At 41.5% G+C, this 16951-nt stretch overlaps 1 protein-coding gene across 5 annotated transcripts in view; it reads right to left on the bottom strand.

The window, feature by feature from the left end:
• The window catches only part of WWC2 (WW and C2 domain containing 2), a 202057-nt gene that overhangs the window by 38190 nt on the left and 146916 nt on the right, over positions 1-16951 (bottom strand). For all 5 annotated transcript variants that reach the window (XM_032869861.1, XM_032869862.1, XM_032869865.1 and 2 more), the window contains exons 12-16: positions 15497-15626; positions 14869-14949; positions 14685-14771; positions 11343-11535; positions 9404-9568 (exon numbers count right to left, since the gene is read on the bottom strand). In XM_032869861.1, coding sequence (XP_032725752.1) covers positions 9404-9568; positions 11343-11535; positions 14685-14771; positions 14869-14949; positions 15497-15626 — 656 coding nt within the window. The remainder of the gene's footprint in view (positions 1-9403; positions 9569-11342; positions 11536-14684; positions 14772-14868; positions 14950-15496; positions 15627-16951) is intronic.

Here is a 16951-nt window from a genome sequence, read left to right as displayed (position 1 = left end):
AATAAAAAGCAACAAATAAACAAACCTCCGGCTGTTTTAAAGCAATGGAAGAACATCATAGGCAATCAGGACTAGAGGCCAAGATCCTAGGGAGGAGAGAAGTGCAAAGAGGTGGAGTGACGTCATTGCCACTCTTCTCCCTTGGGGACATGCGTCAGCTCTAGCGGTGGGGCGTACAGGCTAAACTTGTGGCCGTTCAGAAGACTGGCAGTATCGATAGGATGCAAAGATGGAAACCGAGCTAAACCACCATGGCGGGCAGTGAGCAATGGGCCAGAGAGAGGAACCGTAGTGAGTCCAGTATTTGTACAATATTCTTGGTGTGCTATTTGCCATTCCTAAGTGGCGTATGTGAAAGCAAGTGGTGAGAAACCAAACAAAACCCAGCTGTGAGGAGGCTAACACAGGAAGCAGATGCTTCAGTTTCTTTATGGCCTCAGGTCTTTTTTTCCCTGGGGAGAGGAAAATTGGAACTTAGGTCCTCCAAGTGATCCAGGTGATCTGTAACCTGCCTTCTGGAAGAACATTAGATCCTCTCCGGAGCAAGGTATCAGCCAGAGCCTCTATCATTCTTCATACATAATATCCAGCATCCACCAGAAACAGGACCCAGTGAATGACTGAAGGCCAAGAAGAGCAACAGACGAGACGAAGGAGGCAGGTCTACAGGTGGTCCATATACTGCAGGTATTCAGAGAAAGAATTTAAGTTTTTACAATTAGTATGTTCACGAAAACTGAGGACATGATGAAGAATTTCACTAGTGTATACAGAAAGGACACCACATTAGCACATCTGAGTGAAACTGCTGAAAACCAAAGAAAGAGAGAAAAATCTTGAGAACAGTGAAAAAAAGATGCATTACTTTTGAAGGATCTGCTGTTCTCCGGCAGCTCAACAGAACCAATGGACACCAGATGACACCAAAATGGTATCTTCAACGTGTTCAGAGAATTAACTGCCCACCTACAATTCTGAATATGCAGAAAGAAAGTCCTTCACAAGTGGAAAGGAAGACACTGACAGATCTTCACTGGAAGAAATACCAGAGAGAGTTCTTCAGGTATAAGGAAAATGCCCAAATGGAGGCACACTAATGCTGAAAGAAATGAAATACACCACGAAGGGTAAAGATGTGGGGAAATCTAAAAGAGTATCGACTATCAATAAAACAATAATACCTTGTATGATTTAAAATATACGTACCTAAAATACATGGCCAATAATTTCACGGAAGGAGGAAAGGGAATAAATATAAAGTCTTTTAAAACTCTTACACTGCGTGGGAAAAAGTAAAAGCATTAATTTAAGGTAGCTTCTAATAATGCCAGGATACATGCTGTAATCACTAGGGATACAGCAAAAAATAAAAAACTGTATTACTAATGATCTAATAGGAAGGAAAATGAAATGTAAAAATAATTGACTAATCCAAAAGAAGGAAAACGAGGAACAAAGATAGCACTGAAAGAAAACAAACAACAAGAAAATAGGGTCAAACCCAAATATATCACTAATAGCATTAAATGTAAATGAACTAAGTATTTCCATTAAATGGTAAAGATTTTAAGACTGGACAATAAACCAAAACCAACTCCATACTGCTTACAAGTGAAACACTTTAAATCAAAGAATTCAGAAGTGTTGAAAGTAAAAGGATGGAAAAAGATAGAACCATGAAAACACTAACCAAAAAAAGGGGCTGAGATAGCTTTATGAACACCAGACAGATTTTTTAAAAATTAGAACAAATAAAGAGGGACATTTTATAACAATAAAAGGGCCAGTTGAACAGAAAGCTAAAACAATGCTAAATTTATATTTATCAAAGAATATAGACACAAAACTCAGAAAGCAAAGACTAACAAACTAAAAGGAGAAACAGATGTATATAATCATAAGTTGGGAGATTTTAATATATCTCTTAACAACCGGTAAAATAAGAGAACTGAAAAACCAGTAAATGTGGAAGATTTGAAGGACAAAATGAACAAACTTGACCTGCAGAATGCATTCTTTTCAACAACACACAGAACTTTTACCAAAATTGACCACATTCTAAGCCATAAAGCAGGGTTAATATTCTGTATGATTGAAGAGTATATACTCTAGTCCCTGAAAACAGTGAAATACAGCTAGAAACCAATAATAAAAAGATAACTAGAAAACCCCACTGTTTGGGAATTAAGTAAACATACTTCTAAAAAATCCTTATAGACCAAAAAAAGAAATTACAATGGAAATTATGAACTATTTAAAATTCAGGAGTGGTAGCATATTTTAATAATCTCATATTATCAAACGTGAAAAACAGCCAAAGCTATGCTCAAAAAGAATTTTTTAGCCCTAAATGCATATATGGGTAAAGAAGGTTGCTAAACAGTGATCTAACTCAAGAAGGAAAAAAATACATCATATTAAACCTAAAGAAAGCAGAAGCAAGGAAATAATAAAAGAGCAAAATTAACAAAATAGAAAACACATACATAAATAGAAGAAAAAAAAATCAATGAGGCCAAACGTTGTTTCTTTGAATAAAATAAAACACCTGACAAGTCCCTGGCAAGAGGGAGAAAAAATAGAAATGGTAATAATTACCCATGTCAGAAACAAAACAGAGAACATAGCAAAGTCCTTGCATATATAAAAATAAGAAGGTATCATGAATAACTTTGCCAAATTTTTGGTAATATAGATAAAACAGACAAATCCTATAGAAAATACTACTTTTACCAAAATGAATGTAAGTACAGAAACCTGGAATAGTCCTATATGTAATAAAGAAATTGAATCTGTAATTAAAAAACATTTCACCAGCCCTTTTCAACTGGGATTCTGTGAGAATTAAGCCTAATGACCTCTAGTATCCATTATATTAAAGCAAAACAAAACAACACCTAGAATGCCGTAAGTTACATGTCATCCTTGGGACAAATAAGAAAGTAGTCACTGAAAACATTTTTTATAGTGCTTACTTCCTTTGCAGAGCCTTAGCTGAGAAAGGTTGCTTCTCAAAAGAAAATTACAGGCTGGGCTGGTGAATTTTCTTGGGAATTCCTCTGAATATTTAAGGAAGAGAGGACACCCATCTCACAAAAACCTTCTGTGGAGAGTAAAAAAGGAATGCTTTCTAACTCATATTATGAAGCCTGTAAAACCTTGATTTCAAAAAATGACATTACAAAAAAAGAAAACTAAAGATTAATTTCCCTCATGAACATAAAGAAAACTCAAACACAAAATCAAGAAATCTAATCCAGCAACATATATAAAAACATATACACCACAATGAAGTCTGTCCTATCCTAGGAATCTAAGGGTGGTTTAACATTCAAAAGTCAATCAATGTATAATTCACTACATTAAGAGAATAAAAGAGAACAATGATGTAATCAATTTAAGAAGTAAACAGTAAAAATGTTTGATAAAATTCAATATCCATGCATAATAGAAAGCCTCAGCAAACTAGAAAGAGTAAGAAACTTCTTTAATCTGAGAGCAATTATCTATAAATAGCCTCAAAAATCATTCTAAATGATGAATAATTGCAAGGCCTCACTTTGAAAAAAGTATAGTATTTTCTACAGAGGTAGACAACTACGCCAACAGAATAGAACAGGATACCCATGAACAGACCCCCCCCCACCATGTGCAGGTCACTGGACTTATGACAAAGATGACACTGTCATGCAGCTGGGAAAGAAAATCTTTTCTACAAATGATGCTGGGTCAATCAGCTATGACGTGGATTAAAAGGAATCTTGACCCCTACCTTACACTTTATACAAACGGTAATTTCAGTTGAATTTAGATCTAAATGTGAATGGCAAGGCAATAAAGCTTTTATAAGACAATGTAGTAAACCACCTTCATGATCCTTCTTAAATAGCAAAGGAAATACTGAGCATACAGGGAAAAACTGATTAGTAAGACTACGTTAAGCCTGAGTCCTTCTTCCATTCACCAAAAGGCAACATTAAGAAAATGAAAAGGCAAGTCACAAAATAGTAAAAGATATTTGGAAAAAATCAAAACCTATTAGACAAAACACTCAAGTCTAAAATTAAGAACTGCTACCAACCTATTTAAAGAAAGAGAATCCAATAGAAAAAATAGAAAAAAATCTTGAACAGACATTTCACAAAAGATGACATCCATCTGGCCATTAAACATTATAATCAGGGGAATGCAAAAAACAGGAGAGTACTATCTATCTATCTATCTATCTATCACAACAGCTAAAATAAAAAAGGTAAATAAAGACATGTAGGAGATGCTAATAGCAACACTACTCATAACAGCCCCTGAATCAGAAACTCAAATGTCCATTGACAGCAGAATGGATAAAGAAAGTGATATAATTATACAATGACCTCTCACGCAGCACGGAGCATGGATGAACTACAATTACACAAAACAACACAGGTGACCTGCACAAACATATTGCTGAACAGGAGATGCCAGACACGAAAGAACATGCAATGAGTGATTCCATTATATCAAGTTCAAAGACAGAAGTCAGGATGGAGATGATCTTTAGGGGAGAGTGGTAATGACTAAATGGGGCACAAGGGAGGATTCTGGGGGTCCTGGGAATGCACTATACCCTGGGTGGTAGCTACACAGGTGTGTTGACTTTGTGGAAATTCCCTGGAAAATTCACATCCACACTACCTTTGTACACTTTGTTAAAATTTCTCCATCACTCCTCTCCACAAAAGAAACGAGTTAAAGTGAGATTAGAATAAGATGACAACACTGTGAACCTAAGAAACACCTATAGAATACTCATCCAGTAAAAGCAGAGCACACACTTTCCCAAGGGCACAGAGAACATTCTCAGGAATGGTAGCATATGCTAGGCCATGAAACAAACCTCAGGAAACTTAGAAGGACTGAAATCCTACAAATTATGTTCTATGACCACACTGTAATGATGTAAAAAATCAATAATACAAGGAAAGCATAAGAAGTAACAAAGATGTAGAAATTCACACATTCTTAAATAACCAATGAGTCAAAGAAGTCACGAGGAAAAATCAGAAAACACGTAGAGATGAATGAAAATGAAGACCTATCAGAGTTGGTAAGACACTGCTCCAACAGCACTCAGCAAGAGATTTATAGCTAGGAGTGCCTGTGTCAAAGCAGAAGAAAGATCTCAAGTCTATAACCTAAACTTCTACCTTAGGAAATGGAAAAAAAGAGTAAACCTAAAGTAATCAGAAGGAAGGAAATAATAAAGACTACTTTCTCTCTCTTTCTCTCTAAAAAAAACAAAACCAAAACAAAAAAATACCAAAAAATAGGATTGTCAGATGGAGTCCCGTGTCGGGCTTCAACTGAGCCTGGAGCCTGCTTAAGATTTTATCTTTCCCTCTCCCTCTGCCCCTCCTCCCTGCCCCTCTCTAATAATAATAATAATAATAATGACGGAGTAGAAATTTATGAAATAGCAGATAGAGAAATATTAGAGATCAGTGAAACCAAAAGGTGATTCTTCGAAAAGATTCAAAAAAGTAAAAACTTTTAGCTAAATTAACCAAGAAAAATAGAGAAAAAGTTCAAATTACTGAAACTAGGAGACAAAGAGGGGATATCACCGTCAAATCCACAGGAAAAAAATGAATTATAAGGGTTACTACAAACATTGTTTGCCCACAAGTCAGACAACCTAGATAAATGAACACATTCTAGAAAGACACAAAACTACACAAAGTGACATTATAACAAAGTTCTGAGTAGACTTATAATAAGTAAGAGACTGAATTAGTAAACAAAAACTTTCCCAAAGTCCAAACCCAGAGGGTTTCACTGCCAAGTTCTACCAAACATTTTAAGAAGAAGAATACCAATTCTTCTCAAACTCTTCCAAAAGACCATTTACGAGGGAATACTTCCTAAACTCATTCCCTGAGGCCAAAATTACTCTGATGTTGAAACCAAAGACATCAGGAGAAAACTATGAATACAGAAAAAAAAACAAAAAAACTCAATGAAATACGAGGAAACTAAATTAATAACATAAAAAGGATTATACACTATGATCAAGTGGGATTTATCCCAGGAATGCGATGTTGGTTTGACATCTGAAAATCAATAAACCATATGAACAGAATAAAGGATAAAAACCATATGTCATCTCAAAAGAGCCAGAAAAGCACCAGTTAAATCCACAGCTTTTACAATAAAACACTCAACAAACTAGGAAATGGATTTCCCTCCACTTGATGAAGGGCAGCTACAATAAACCACAGCAGAAATCATACGTAACGGTGAAAAACTGAAAATTTCCCCCTAAGATCACATCCATGACAAGGATGTCTGCTCTCACCACCTCTTGCGATATCAAAATGGAAGTTCTAGCCAGGGCGAAGGGGCAAGAAAACAAAATAAAAGGCAACAGGAAAGAAAGAAGTAAAACCAACTCTATTTGCAGAAGATAGAATCTTACCTATAGGAAATCCTAGGGAATCCACAAAAAAACTATTTGACCTAATAAACCTGGTCAGTGAGGTTGCAAGATGCAAGACAAGTAGTCAAAATCAAGTGCAATGAATAATCTGAAAATGAAATAAGAAAACAGTTCTATTTACAATAACATCAAAAAGAATAAAGTTAACCAAAGATGTAAGATTTGGGGCTCTGAAGAGGGCAAAACATTTTTTGAAAGAAGTTAATGAAGACCCAAATAAATGGGAAGATATCCTGTATTCATGATCAGAAGACTTAAAACTGATAAGATGACAACACCCTCCAAATTGATCTTAGGTTCAAAGCAATCTATATAAAAATCCTACCTGCTTTTTTTTTTCTTTCTTTTTTTTTGGCAGAAGTTGACAAACCGATACTGAGATTCATACGGAAATTCAAGAGACCCCAAATAACCCAAACTATCTTAAAAAAGAAAAACAAAGCTGGATGACTCATATGTTCCTATTTCAAAATAACTACAAAGCTACAGTCATCGTGATACTGTGATGTTGGCACAAATAGACATACAGATTAACAGAATAGAATTTAGAGTTCAGAAGTATAAAGGATCGTATTTGCGGTAACGTGGCTTTCAGCAAGGGTACCCAGTGGGGAAAGATTAGTGTTTTCAATTAAGCGGTACTGCGAGCAATTGCATACCCACCTACAAGAAAATGGAATTGGACCTACTCCTCACATCACACAGAAAGAAAAACTCAAAAGGATCAGAGACCTAAAAATAACACGGAACTTTCAAACTCTCAGAAGAAAACACAGGACTAAATCTTTATGATGTTCGGCTGGGCAAAGTCTTCCTAGATAGGACACCCATAGCACAAGCAATGCAAGAAAAAAAACAAAAAACAAAAACAGGCAATCTGGACTTTGATCAAAATTTACAATTTTGTATTGCAAACAAAACCACCAGGAAAGTGAAAAGAAAGCCACTGAATGAGAGAAAATATCTGCAAGTCATTTACTGGATAAGGGACTTGTATCAAGAATATATGAAGAACTTTTATAACTTAATAATAAAATAATAAATAAAGAGATAATAATCAAGTGAAATAGTAAAAAGATGAAGTCATCTAAAACACAAAGGATCCAACTAGGCAGCTCTCAAAAAAAAAAAATTAAAAATATACAATGGCCCATAAGTCCATGAAAATGTGCTCAGTATCAGGAGTCATTAGGGAACTATACATCAAAACCACAATGAGCGCCTCACACCGCCTGGCCAAAATCAGAAAGACAAGTAATAATTTGCGGCAAAGCTGGGCTGGCAGGAGCCTGCGCACATTGGTGAGGGTGGAAACGGTGCCCCCACTTTGGAAGACAGCTTGTCAGCTCCTCAAGACGTTAAAACACAGAGCTATGACCCAGCAGGTCCACCCCTAGGTACGGACGCCAAAGAGGAACGGAAACGTATGTCCTAACAAACCCTTGTACAGATGTTCACAGCAGCGGTATTAATAGTCAAAAAGCGGAAACAGCCCAAATGCCCATGTACTGACGAACAGATAAACTAGTACATCCACATAATAGAGCATTCTTCAGAACGATAAGGGAATGGGGTAGGAATACATGCTAGCGTACGGAGGTACTCTGAAAACACGACGTTAAGTCGAAGAAGTATTATTCCATGTATATGAAATGTCCATGGTAAGCAAATTTACAGAGGCAGAAGGATGAGTGGTTGCCTCGGGGGAAAGGTCTTAGGGAGGACGGGGAGCCACTACTCATGAGTAGAGGGAACCTTTCTAGGATGATGACAACGTTGGAAGACTACGTCATGGTGATGGTGACCCAGCTCTGTGAATATACTAAAAACCACTGAACGGTGTGGTTCGGATGGGTGAACTGTACGTTTTCCATGGAGGAACCACATGGTATGTGAATTACACTGCATCAAGCTGTTAAAACAATTTACTCACACTGGGACCATCCCATCAGCGCTCTCCAAGGTCCAAGTCCGATTTCATCATCCCATGTGCCTCCCTTAGCGTCAACCACAAACCGGGGCGCATGACACAAGCTTGACCCGCACTCTTGTTTCCCTTTCACCACCCACCACGACGTCCACTGTCGTTCCTTGCACCCAAGAGATGATCAGTGATTATCTGACTTCTGCTCAGTAAACTCTTTCCTCAGAGATAACTGAACATACACTTGAACTTGGTAGCAACGTTCACAGACGCCAAGTCAGTGATGAATGGCTTCCCAGAATGCCCCCTCTGTAAATTTTTAGAAGTGCTGAATGTGGATAACCTGTTGGTTTATAAGAAACTCAACAGAAAATATTTATCGCTTTACTGATGTAACAAATAGTGACTAAGACAATCTTTAGCCTTAGTCATATAACGGCTGCAAACGATCCAAGTTCCAAATGTATAACCTGAGCACAACATATAAAAGTATAAATTTAGGGACACTCAGTGGGTTAAGGCTCAGTGGGTTAAGCCTCTGCCTTCGGCTCGGGTCATGATCTCAGGGTCCTGGGATCGAGCCCCACATCGGGCTCTCTGCTCAGCAGGGAACCTGCTTCCCCCTCTCTCTCTGCCTGCTTGTGATCTCTATCTCTCTGTCAAATAAATAAATAAAATCTTTAAAAAAATAATAGATAAATAAATAAAAGTATAAATTTAAAGTGAAAGGTTTTCCAGGGTCACCTAACCCCGCTATGACTCCGCATGTTTATTCTGATGGAAGGAAGTGTGAGCAGAGACGAGTGGTTCTTTTATAAACTATACCTGAAACGAAGCTGGAAATTTTCTTTCTTTCTGGTTTAGAGTTGTTGGGAAGCTGTGAGGAAGGGGTAAGCCGGGGGAGGAAGGGTAGTGAAGGTGATTGGGAACAGGCCAGTACCACGGCATTCCACATTCCACAGTATTTCCTTTAGTCATGCCTTTGTACTCCAATTTGGACTCACCAAGTCTATTGCATCTATTAATGACTGAGTTGTTTGAAATACAGAGTCCTCATTTCCTTCGTCGTTCTTTTTGCAAGACATTTGCTTGGAAGGAAGCAGGTTATACCACAGAGTGAAAATCTCGCTGGAAAATGGTAAATCAGCCAGACTGATCTGAGTTCCAGCCTGCGTGAAACGAAAGGGGTGGGGGGGAGAAAAGAAGAGAAAATGTTTAAATTCCTATTTCCTTCCTCTCATGTAATTATTAAAGATTATTGGGCTAGCCTGTTTTAGGGTTTAAAAAAATGCAATAGTCATGATATAAAGAATTGGTGGATTTTTTTTTTTAAACCTGAAGGTGTGACGAAGTAAGAAATAACCCCAATCTAGAAGCTAACCCTAGGATTATTTTGTGAGATACTGTTTTGCTAAAACCTAATGACTTAAGGATGCAACTTTCTGTATTTTTTAATGAAAAGTCAAAAAATAAATTAAAAAATAAACAACTAAGCATAAATCATAATACCTCTCACAATACGCTGTAAGAGTCATTTGATCATTACTCACAAAAACCCATTATCCAGTATAAAATTCAAAAACCAGGGGCACCTAGGTGGTTCAGTTGTTTAAGCATCTGCCTTCGGCTCAGGTCACGATCCTAGGGTCCCGGGGTCAAGCCCTATGTTGGGCTTCCTGCTCAGTGGAAACCTGCTTCTCCCTCTCCTCCCCACCCATGCTCTCTGTTACTATTTCTGTCTCTCTCTCAAACAAATAAATAAAATCTTAAAACAAAACAAAACAAAAACAAATAAAAATTCTACTGTGGTTCTTAAATGAGAGACCAGATAGCAAAATTTTTCTTCCAATTCGCAGAATGTCAAGAAAAGTTTTTATATTCCAGCAAATGACATATATGAGCCAGAATCTAATGAAATGGTACCATTTTTTTTAAAGGCTATTAATTAACATAGTCACTAACTTTAAGGAGCTTCTGACACACATATCTACTGTAGCAATCTGCTAGCCTAATGAGTCTGCTATCTTTGCTTCTTTTTATTGCCACGTAATATTATCAAATATTTTTTTTTCATACCAAGAAAAGGAAATACTAATAAATCTATCACCCTTATGAACTTTGTTCATCAAGAAGCGTGCTTTTGTGTTTCTGATTGTACCGCAGAGAAAAGTTCAACCCGAAACCCATGCTACTGTTTGGACACACGGGCAGCCCCTCGCTGCCTGCATTTGACCATCCTGTGTACCATCCTGTGTACCTTTTCCGGTGTGTAATGGTTTTCTGGTTGTTATGTACAAGGGCATGTTAAACTCACCATTAGTTATAGGTGACGTCTCCTGCATTATTACCACTGAAACATCACATTCCTCTAAAAAGCAACATTTAAGTCTTCCTAGAAGCTATAAAACCAGAGCTAGGGAGAATATAATAAAGGGACCGGACACTCAGTCTCCTGCTTAATTTAAACTTACAGCAGTGAATTATGTGTGGGATGTCTTTTTGCTATCCGGCTCCATCGTTCATCAGCTCTGTGACCCTAGACTTACTACCTCTTCTGAAAAGAGGGATAGTCATACCTCTTCCCTGAGACCATCATGAGGATTAAAGGAGATAATGTGCACAAAACGCCCAGCACAAGAGTCATGTTGGGAGTAGTGAGCATGCTTCAGAGTGATCATCATGACAGAGGTCACAGGGCAGAACGGGAGACAGATTTTACAGAAAATCACAATTAATAAGCAGAACTGAGAGGTCTTGAATAAGAGAATGAAAACCTGCAATCCCCGCTTCAAATAAAAAAAAATTAGCGCACCACTGCTGTGCCCAAGGTCCTGGGCAGATCTGTGGGGTGTCAGGGCCAGCGCACGGGCGTCTAGAGAGTTCTTCTCAGCATACACCCCACCCTGGGCCTTCTGTGGTGACGGGGCCTGGGAAATGACCTACCAGGCACTCTTCACTCCGGTGTCTACTAACAGAGCAAAGGTCCACTCTCAGCGTCTTCTGCTGTAAGGCTGTTTGGGAAATGGCCACTCTGAACACGTCGTTGAATAAGATGCATTCTGTGGCCAGATGGACCTTTGTGCGAAACAGACAGCTGACGTCCGCTGAGGAGGGCAGCAGAGCAACCCTGAAGTAGCTGCAAAGACAAGAGTCAAAGGATTTCACTGGAACTTGGACGACACCATAGCCGGTCCGACCGCGCCCAGTGGCAGAGAGAAGGCTCCGTCCTCCGCCCACCCGAGCCCACGGTGCCCCGTGCCTGCCACTCAGCCCAAGGCTGCAGCAAAGACAAAATCCATGGAGCGGATGAATGTAACATCCCACCTGCCCGGGGACAGCCAATTCCGAAGTAAAGTTTTCTGAGTCTGGGAAGATGGGATCGTGCAAAGCCAATTTTGTCCCAAAGAGTCTTCACCCCTGAGAGTTAAACAGGGGTGCTGGTCATCATTTCCCAGGACTGGACTACACTACCCTACGAGCGAAAAAGAACTGCGAAGTAGCTTATTGTGAAGCAAACCTACAAATCTACTGTCGAGCATCACAAAAGTATCGATAATGAAACTTTGTAAAATTTCAAAGCGAGAGTTGTAAAAGTTTGTAAGCTTTGTAAAAATTCAAAGGGAGAGTTACGGAAAACCAGTGACTTCTCATGATATGTGCAGGTGATTTTTCTAAGCACATGTTACACGCGGGTTCACAATTCCTAGAAATGGCCCGAGGTATTTTCTTCTAAGTCCCAGAAAGAAAAAGCCCATTAAATCTGGCCCCCACCCCAATTCTGGGCTGATCTAATTCCTATTCTAAAAGACGCCTTTCTCCAATTATGAAAACTGTAAATTCACAGGCAGGACTGAGGGATGTCCTACTATTTCTGTATTTTTATATCAGAATAGAAAACTGATGATGCAATATATACAATTATGGAATTATCAGAATATAAAAACCAACTATGGAGAGTCAGCCTGAGGGGACTGCGGGGCCTTGCTCGGCTGCTGTTAAGGCTGGAGATGGGGCAGAAGAAATCTGTTCCCGAAAGCCAGGAGGGGAAGTACAGCTGCAGAGCTGGAATGGAGGGAAGCCATTTTCTCCCCCTCCAGACCTCCGTTTCCCTCTGTGCCAGTGGCCTAACCACTTCCGCGACCCCAAAACGTTTCCACCAGAGGCAGCAGGGGAAGAAGGTCGGGACGCTCTTCCTTGCATTCTGCTGTAGGTGGGGTCTCTCCACGCTGGAGGCAGGAGCCCACCAGCTGGAGGGTAGCTCTGCCTGGTGTAATTAGTAATCAGAAAGTAAAATTTGAAATTGGGCGGGAGCGTCCATACAGCCCTGGACCACTTTTACGATACTTCCCTTTAGGCAGCGTCCTTATTTAGACCGAAGCTTTCATGTAGGGGCTTAGGAACATGGCCCTAGACATCTCAGGAAGGCGCAGACCAGTCAGATGAGTAACTGCCCTCGAGCGGGGTGCATCAGAGCCCGCTGCACTCACTGCCTGAGGACAGTCACGGGTCCTGAACTGTGCTGGCTGTCACCCTACCCCAGGGGTACTTTGTTTGACTTCCCAGGAGGAAAGTGAGAGTGACCGCGATTGGCTCGGCAGTGGCACATCTGGGGACGCCTGTCCTTAACAGCACGAGGTTAAAGAAGATGCGGGTTCTCTTGGGGACTTCGGTAGTTTTCTCCCGACTGGTGGGATGGTTCTCCCTGTTCGTAGGTTTGACCCCTGGTGGAGTGGTCTTCTCCCAGGTGATGCCTCGCTGAAATGAAAAGGCTGCTGACACCCCAGTATTTCAGCCTACTTGCTGGTAGGGAGAAGTCACAGATAATATCGTCAAGCCAGTCTTTCCTGAATGCTACTGACCGGCCTTCCTAATCTCAGTTCCAGTAAGCAGGCTCTCTGGGGTGATGCAGACACTCCCCAGGTGCAGACTTCTGGTCTCCCTATTTGACACGGACCACCCCACCACCACCCCGCACACGCACCTTGATTTCAGGAGACCCTGCAGCCCACTCCCCTCCTGGGACTCTACTCCCCTGCAGCTTTGATGACCGCCAATACACAGAAGCCATTTGCTCTGTTCTACTGTCTCCGGAACAATCTCACCTCGCTCTGTTTTTACTTAGACCCAGTTTCTTTTCTCTGACAAATCTTAGGAGTATTCGGATGTGAACTGAAAAGTAAACCCACAGGGAAAACATCCAGAACTCTCATATTTACTCTATGAAATGTCCTTCTCATTGAGGAATGTACTCTCATCACTAAGGAGAGCATCCACCTGGCCGGGTCCAGAGTCTTGGGAGACACCCATCAATAGCTCTTTCTTATTTCCAAGTCCTTTTCTTTTCTTATTTATTTTTTTAAATTTTATTTGTTTATCTGACAGACAGAGATCACAAGTAGGCAGAGAGGCAGGCGGGGGGTGGGGAGGAAGCAGGCTCCCCACCAAGCAGAGAGCCTGACGTGGGGCTCGATCCCAGGACCCTGAGATCATGACCCCAGCTGAAGGCAAAGGCTTTAACCCACTGAGTCACCCAGGCGCCCATTTCCAAGTCCTTATACTGGCAGACTGAGCAAAGTGTGAAATGCAGAGCTACACGGAGATTCTGGATTTGAAGTCAGAGGTGCTGAGTTGAAATCTAGCTTCTTCCTGGGGTTCTCTGGCCATGGGCCTTTAAGAGAGCCTCTGAAAGGCTGACTCCAGAGAGTGTAAACGGTGGTGAAAGATCCTAGAGACACATGTCAGGAGAGACTCCCCAGGCAACAGGCTACATAGCATTATAACATCACTTAAGGTGAAATAACTTTAAGGAATTACTGTCACAGGGAGGCAAATGCTAGATGCTAAGGAATGACACGCTTATGTGTAGCATGATACGGCCTCTAGCCAAGTTGTATCGACAAGTGAAATTTGTTCACTACATTTTCATGTAAAAGATCAGAAAATTACATTAAACCAACAGTGGGTATAATTAGGCAACAACAAACATTTTAATTAAATTAAAATTAAAAGACTTAGGCTCCAGCATAGCATAATACAGTTTCTGGTTGTGAAGAAACTCTTGGTTCCTAAACCTAACCATGAATGGGTTGGATAAGGATCAAAATCTAGTACGCTTTTTGCACATTTTGCACCTTTTCTTTTCGTTTTATCCACTGTGGACTGAGGGCTTGGTCCTCCCTGTATGTTCTTCCCACGTTCATCTGGGCGAGCTGCTCAATCACAACGTACAATTTATCACGTGTGAACAATCCGCAGCTCTTCAATTTGTTCTTTGATTTTACTTACACTTTTGAAGTATGAGGTATCAAGAAGGCATGAAGATTTCGGAGCTGTGCTAAAATCACCATGAAGCTTGACCTTTTGGCGTCGTATCTGTCAGAAGAGAAGCCTATGAAACCAGGAAAGGGCACAGGCCAGTTGTCCCTGCACCAAATTCTAGAACCGCCCTCCTCCACATGCCTTCCCTTACCTGAGGCCGATCTGCACCTGGGCCGTCTCCACGATGGTGACATCCCCATCACTGAAGGGAACATCTTCAGCTTCACTAGGCCTAGGGACAGGGCAACAGGGGGCGCAGGTGAACCGTTTATGAACATGGGTATTGACTGTCTCGGTTACTGTTTGCCACTTGCTGATTCTGAATGAAAACCTGAATTAACAGCACTCCTCAGCCTCCAGGGTACCTGACCCCAGGGAAAACTCACTCTTCTAGATCTTTCTTCACCTTTTCAAGAGGAGTCTGCCTCTGAGCCATTCAGGGAAAGACTTCCTGATGCCTGAATTTCCTGAGCCTCCCCGGGGGAAGGGGGTGTCCCTCCAACACCCTGAAATACGTTCCAGGCTTTTAGAAATAGACACGAGAAGGTTCATGTTCCAAACGGGGCGTGGCCAGCACCTCCAACATTCTCCTTAAAATTGAGTTTTAAGTCTCCAAGCGGGTCAGATGGGAGGTTTCTAATACACTGGAATTTTCAGGCCCACCATTTCTTTAATGCCCACCACCCTTCCACAGCAGAGCGGACCCCCAGGCTAGAGCCCACACACACGGCTAGGAGGAGGTAACCGTGTAACGCACAAGCGCTCTTGTGAGTTCTTACTGTTTCACGAAAGCTTCGTAGACCCCGCTGTCTCCAGCCACAGACTCGTCAGACACGGCAGCCGACACGCAGGCCGTCTTCTCCCCGAGCAGGTGGCTGGCTCTTCTTTTTGGTAATGATTTTTCCACATCTAGGGAGGGGAGAGCGAGCGTGCTAATTAGGATTTATTATTAGGAAAAGTTAAATGTAAAAATACACACATGGCTTGGTTAGGAGCAATCCCAAGGACTTTGCATCTGGGAATCGAGGACGTCGCTACTGGAGTGGACAGATGTGGCCGCTTCGAGGCATCCCGATGTTACAGAGGTCCCTGGGATGCCAGTTATTTTGATCATCGTTTGAGAAAGAATACAGTTTCTCTCCGCCCGGAAACACTTGAAGGGAAGGGATAAATGACACACATGGCTGTCGGTCCCTTGCTTCTCTCTGTTACGGATTCACTGCAGTCACCATCCGCTCAGTGGCAAGGAGCGAGCTGCATCCCTCGACTCTTAAACGATATTTCTGGAACAGAGAGCATCTAGCTACTCAACGGCAAGAAAGGTTTCTGCCTCTTCGGCTCCCCCCTTCCCTCCACACACCATAGTCTACATCTTGCGGGCTACCACGCTAACAGAAGCTAAAGAAAAAAAAAAGTCTTTGACTTATAGAACTCCTCACCAGCTAATACCATCAGGGGGAAGAAAAAAACAACTTTGTGCTACTGAAGCTTCAGCACCATCTCCCACTTAACTTTTATCTCTAACTCATATTCACACACTGTGTCCTGCGGTGAGCAAGGAGCGCTCGTTGAAAGCCACGATCCTATGGAGTGAGCCGCGAGCCCGCGGCGTTCTTTCATCGCCGGAGAGTGAGCGGGATCAGGATTGCTATGCATCTCGCCCCCCTTCTGAGTCGTGACTTTACATCTTGTTAAGATGTTTAAGTTTTAACGCTTCAGATTACAGAATTGATTGCTGCATTTCCCTTTTTATTTCTGGCAGTGGGAATGCTTTCTCCTTGATGATCAAGTGCCGCTCTCCGCCCACCCCCCTTCGTGAGGGGTGAAGGTGATGACGTGATTTATTGATTACCCCCGGGAATATCCGCGGCAGCTGAAATTGACTTTGACCATGACAGAGACTGAATGGAAGGACTTCGAAGTCATTCCGATGTGGTCTCTGTCCTCCGGCGGGGACTGGCGCCGGGGAGTGGGATGTGCATAAGGGAAGTCGGCTTGACCTGCAGAAGATTCCAGAGTGCTGAGGGAGAGCGAACAGCGTCACGACCCTGGGCCACCCGCCCCCACACAGAAGTCAGATGCCCCCGAATGGACCAAGTGCTGGTGATCTAACCTCTAGAGGATGAGTCTTTACAGTTAAATACATGCTTTTAGCTGTTTTCACACATGGCTCTCGACACGCTTTCCAAAGAAAGCTCTCGGATATCTTCCTTTAGGGTGACTGCTTTCTAAGG

This window comes from Lontra canadensis, unplaced genomic scaffold (genome assembly GCF_010015895.1).
Source record: "Lontra canadensis isolate GAN:19392208 unplaced genomic scaffold, GSC_riverotter_1.0 scaffold39, whole genome shotgun sequence".
NCBI classification, from domain to species: domain Eukaryota; kingdom Metazoa; phylum Chordata; class Mammalia; order Carnivora; family Mustelidae; genus Lontra; species Lontra canadensis.
The sequence above is the reverse complement of the archived record's forward strand: the minus strand, read 5'-3'. Positions and strand labels throughout refer to the sequence as shown.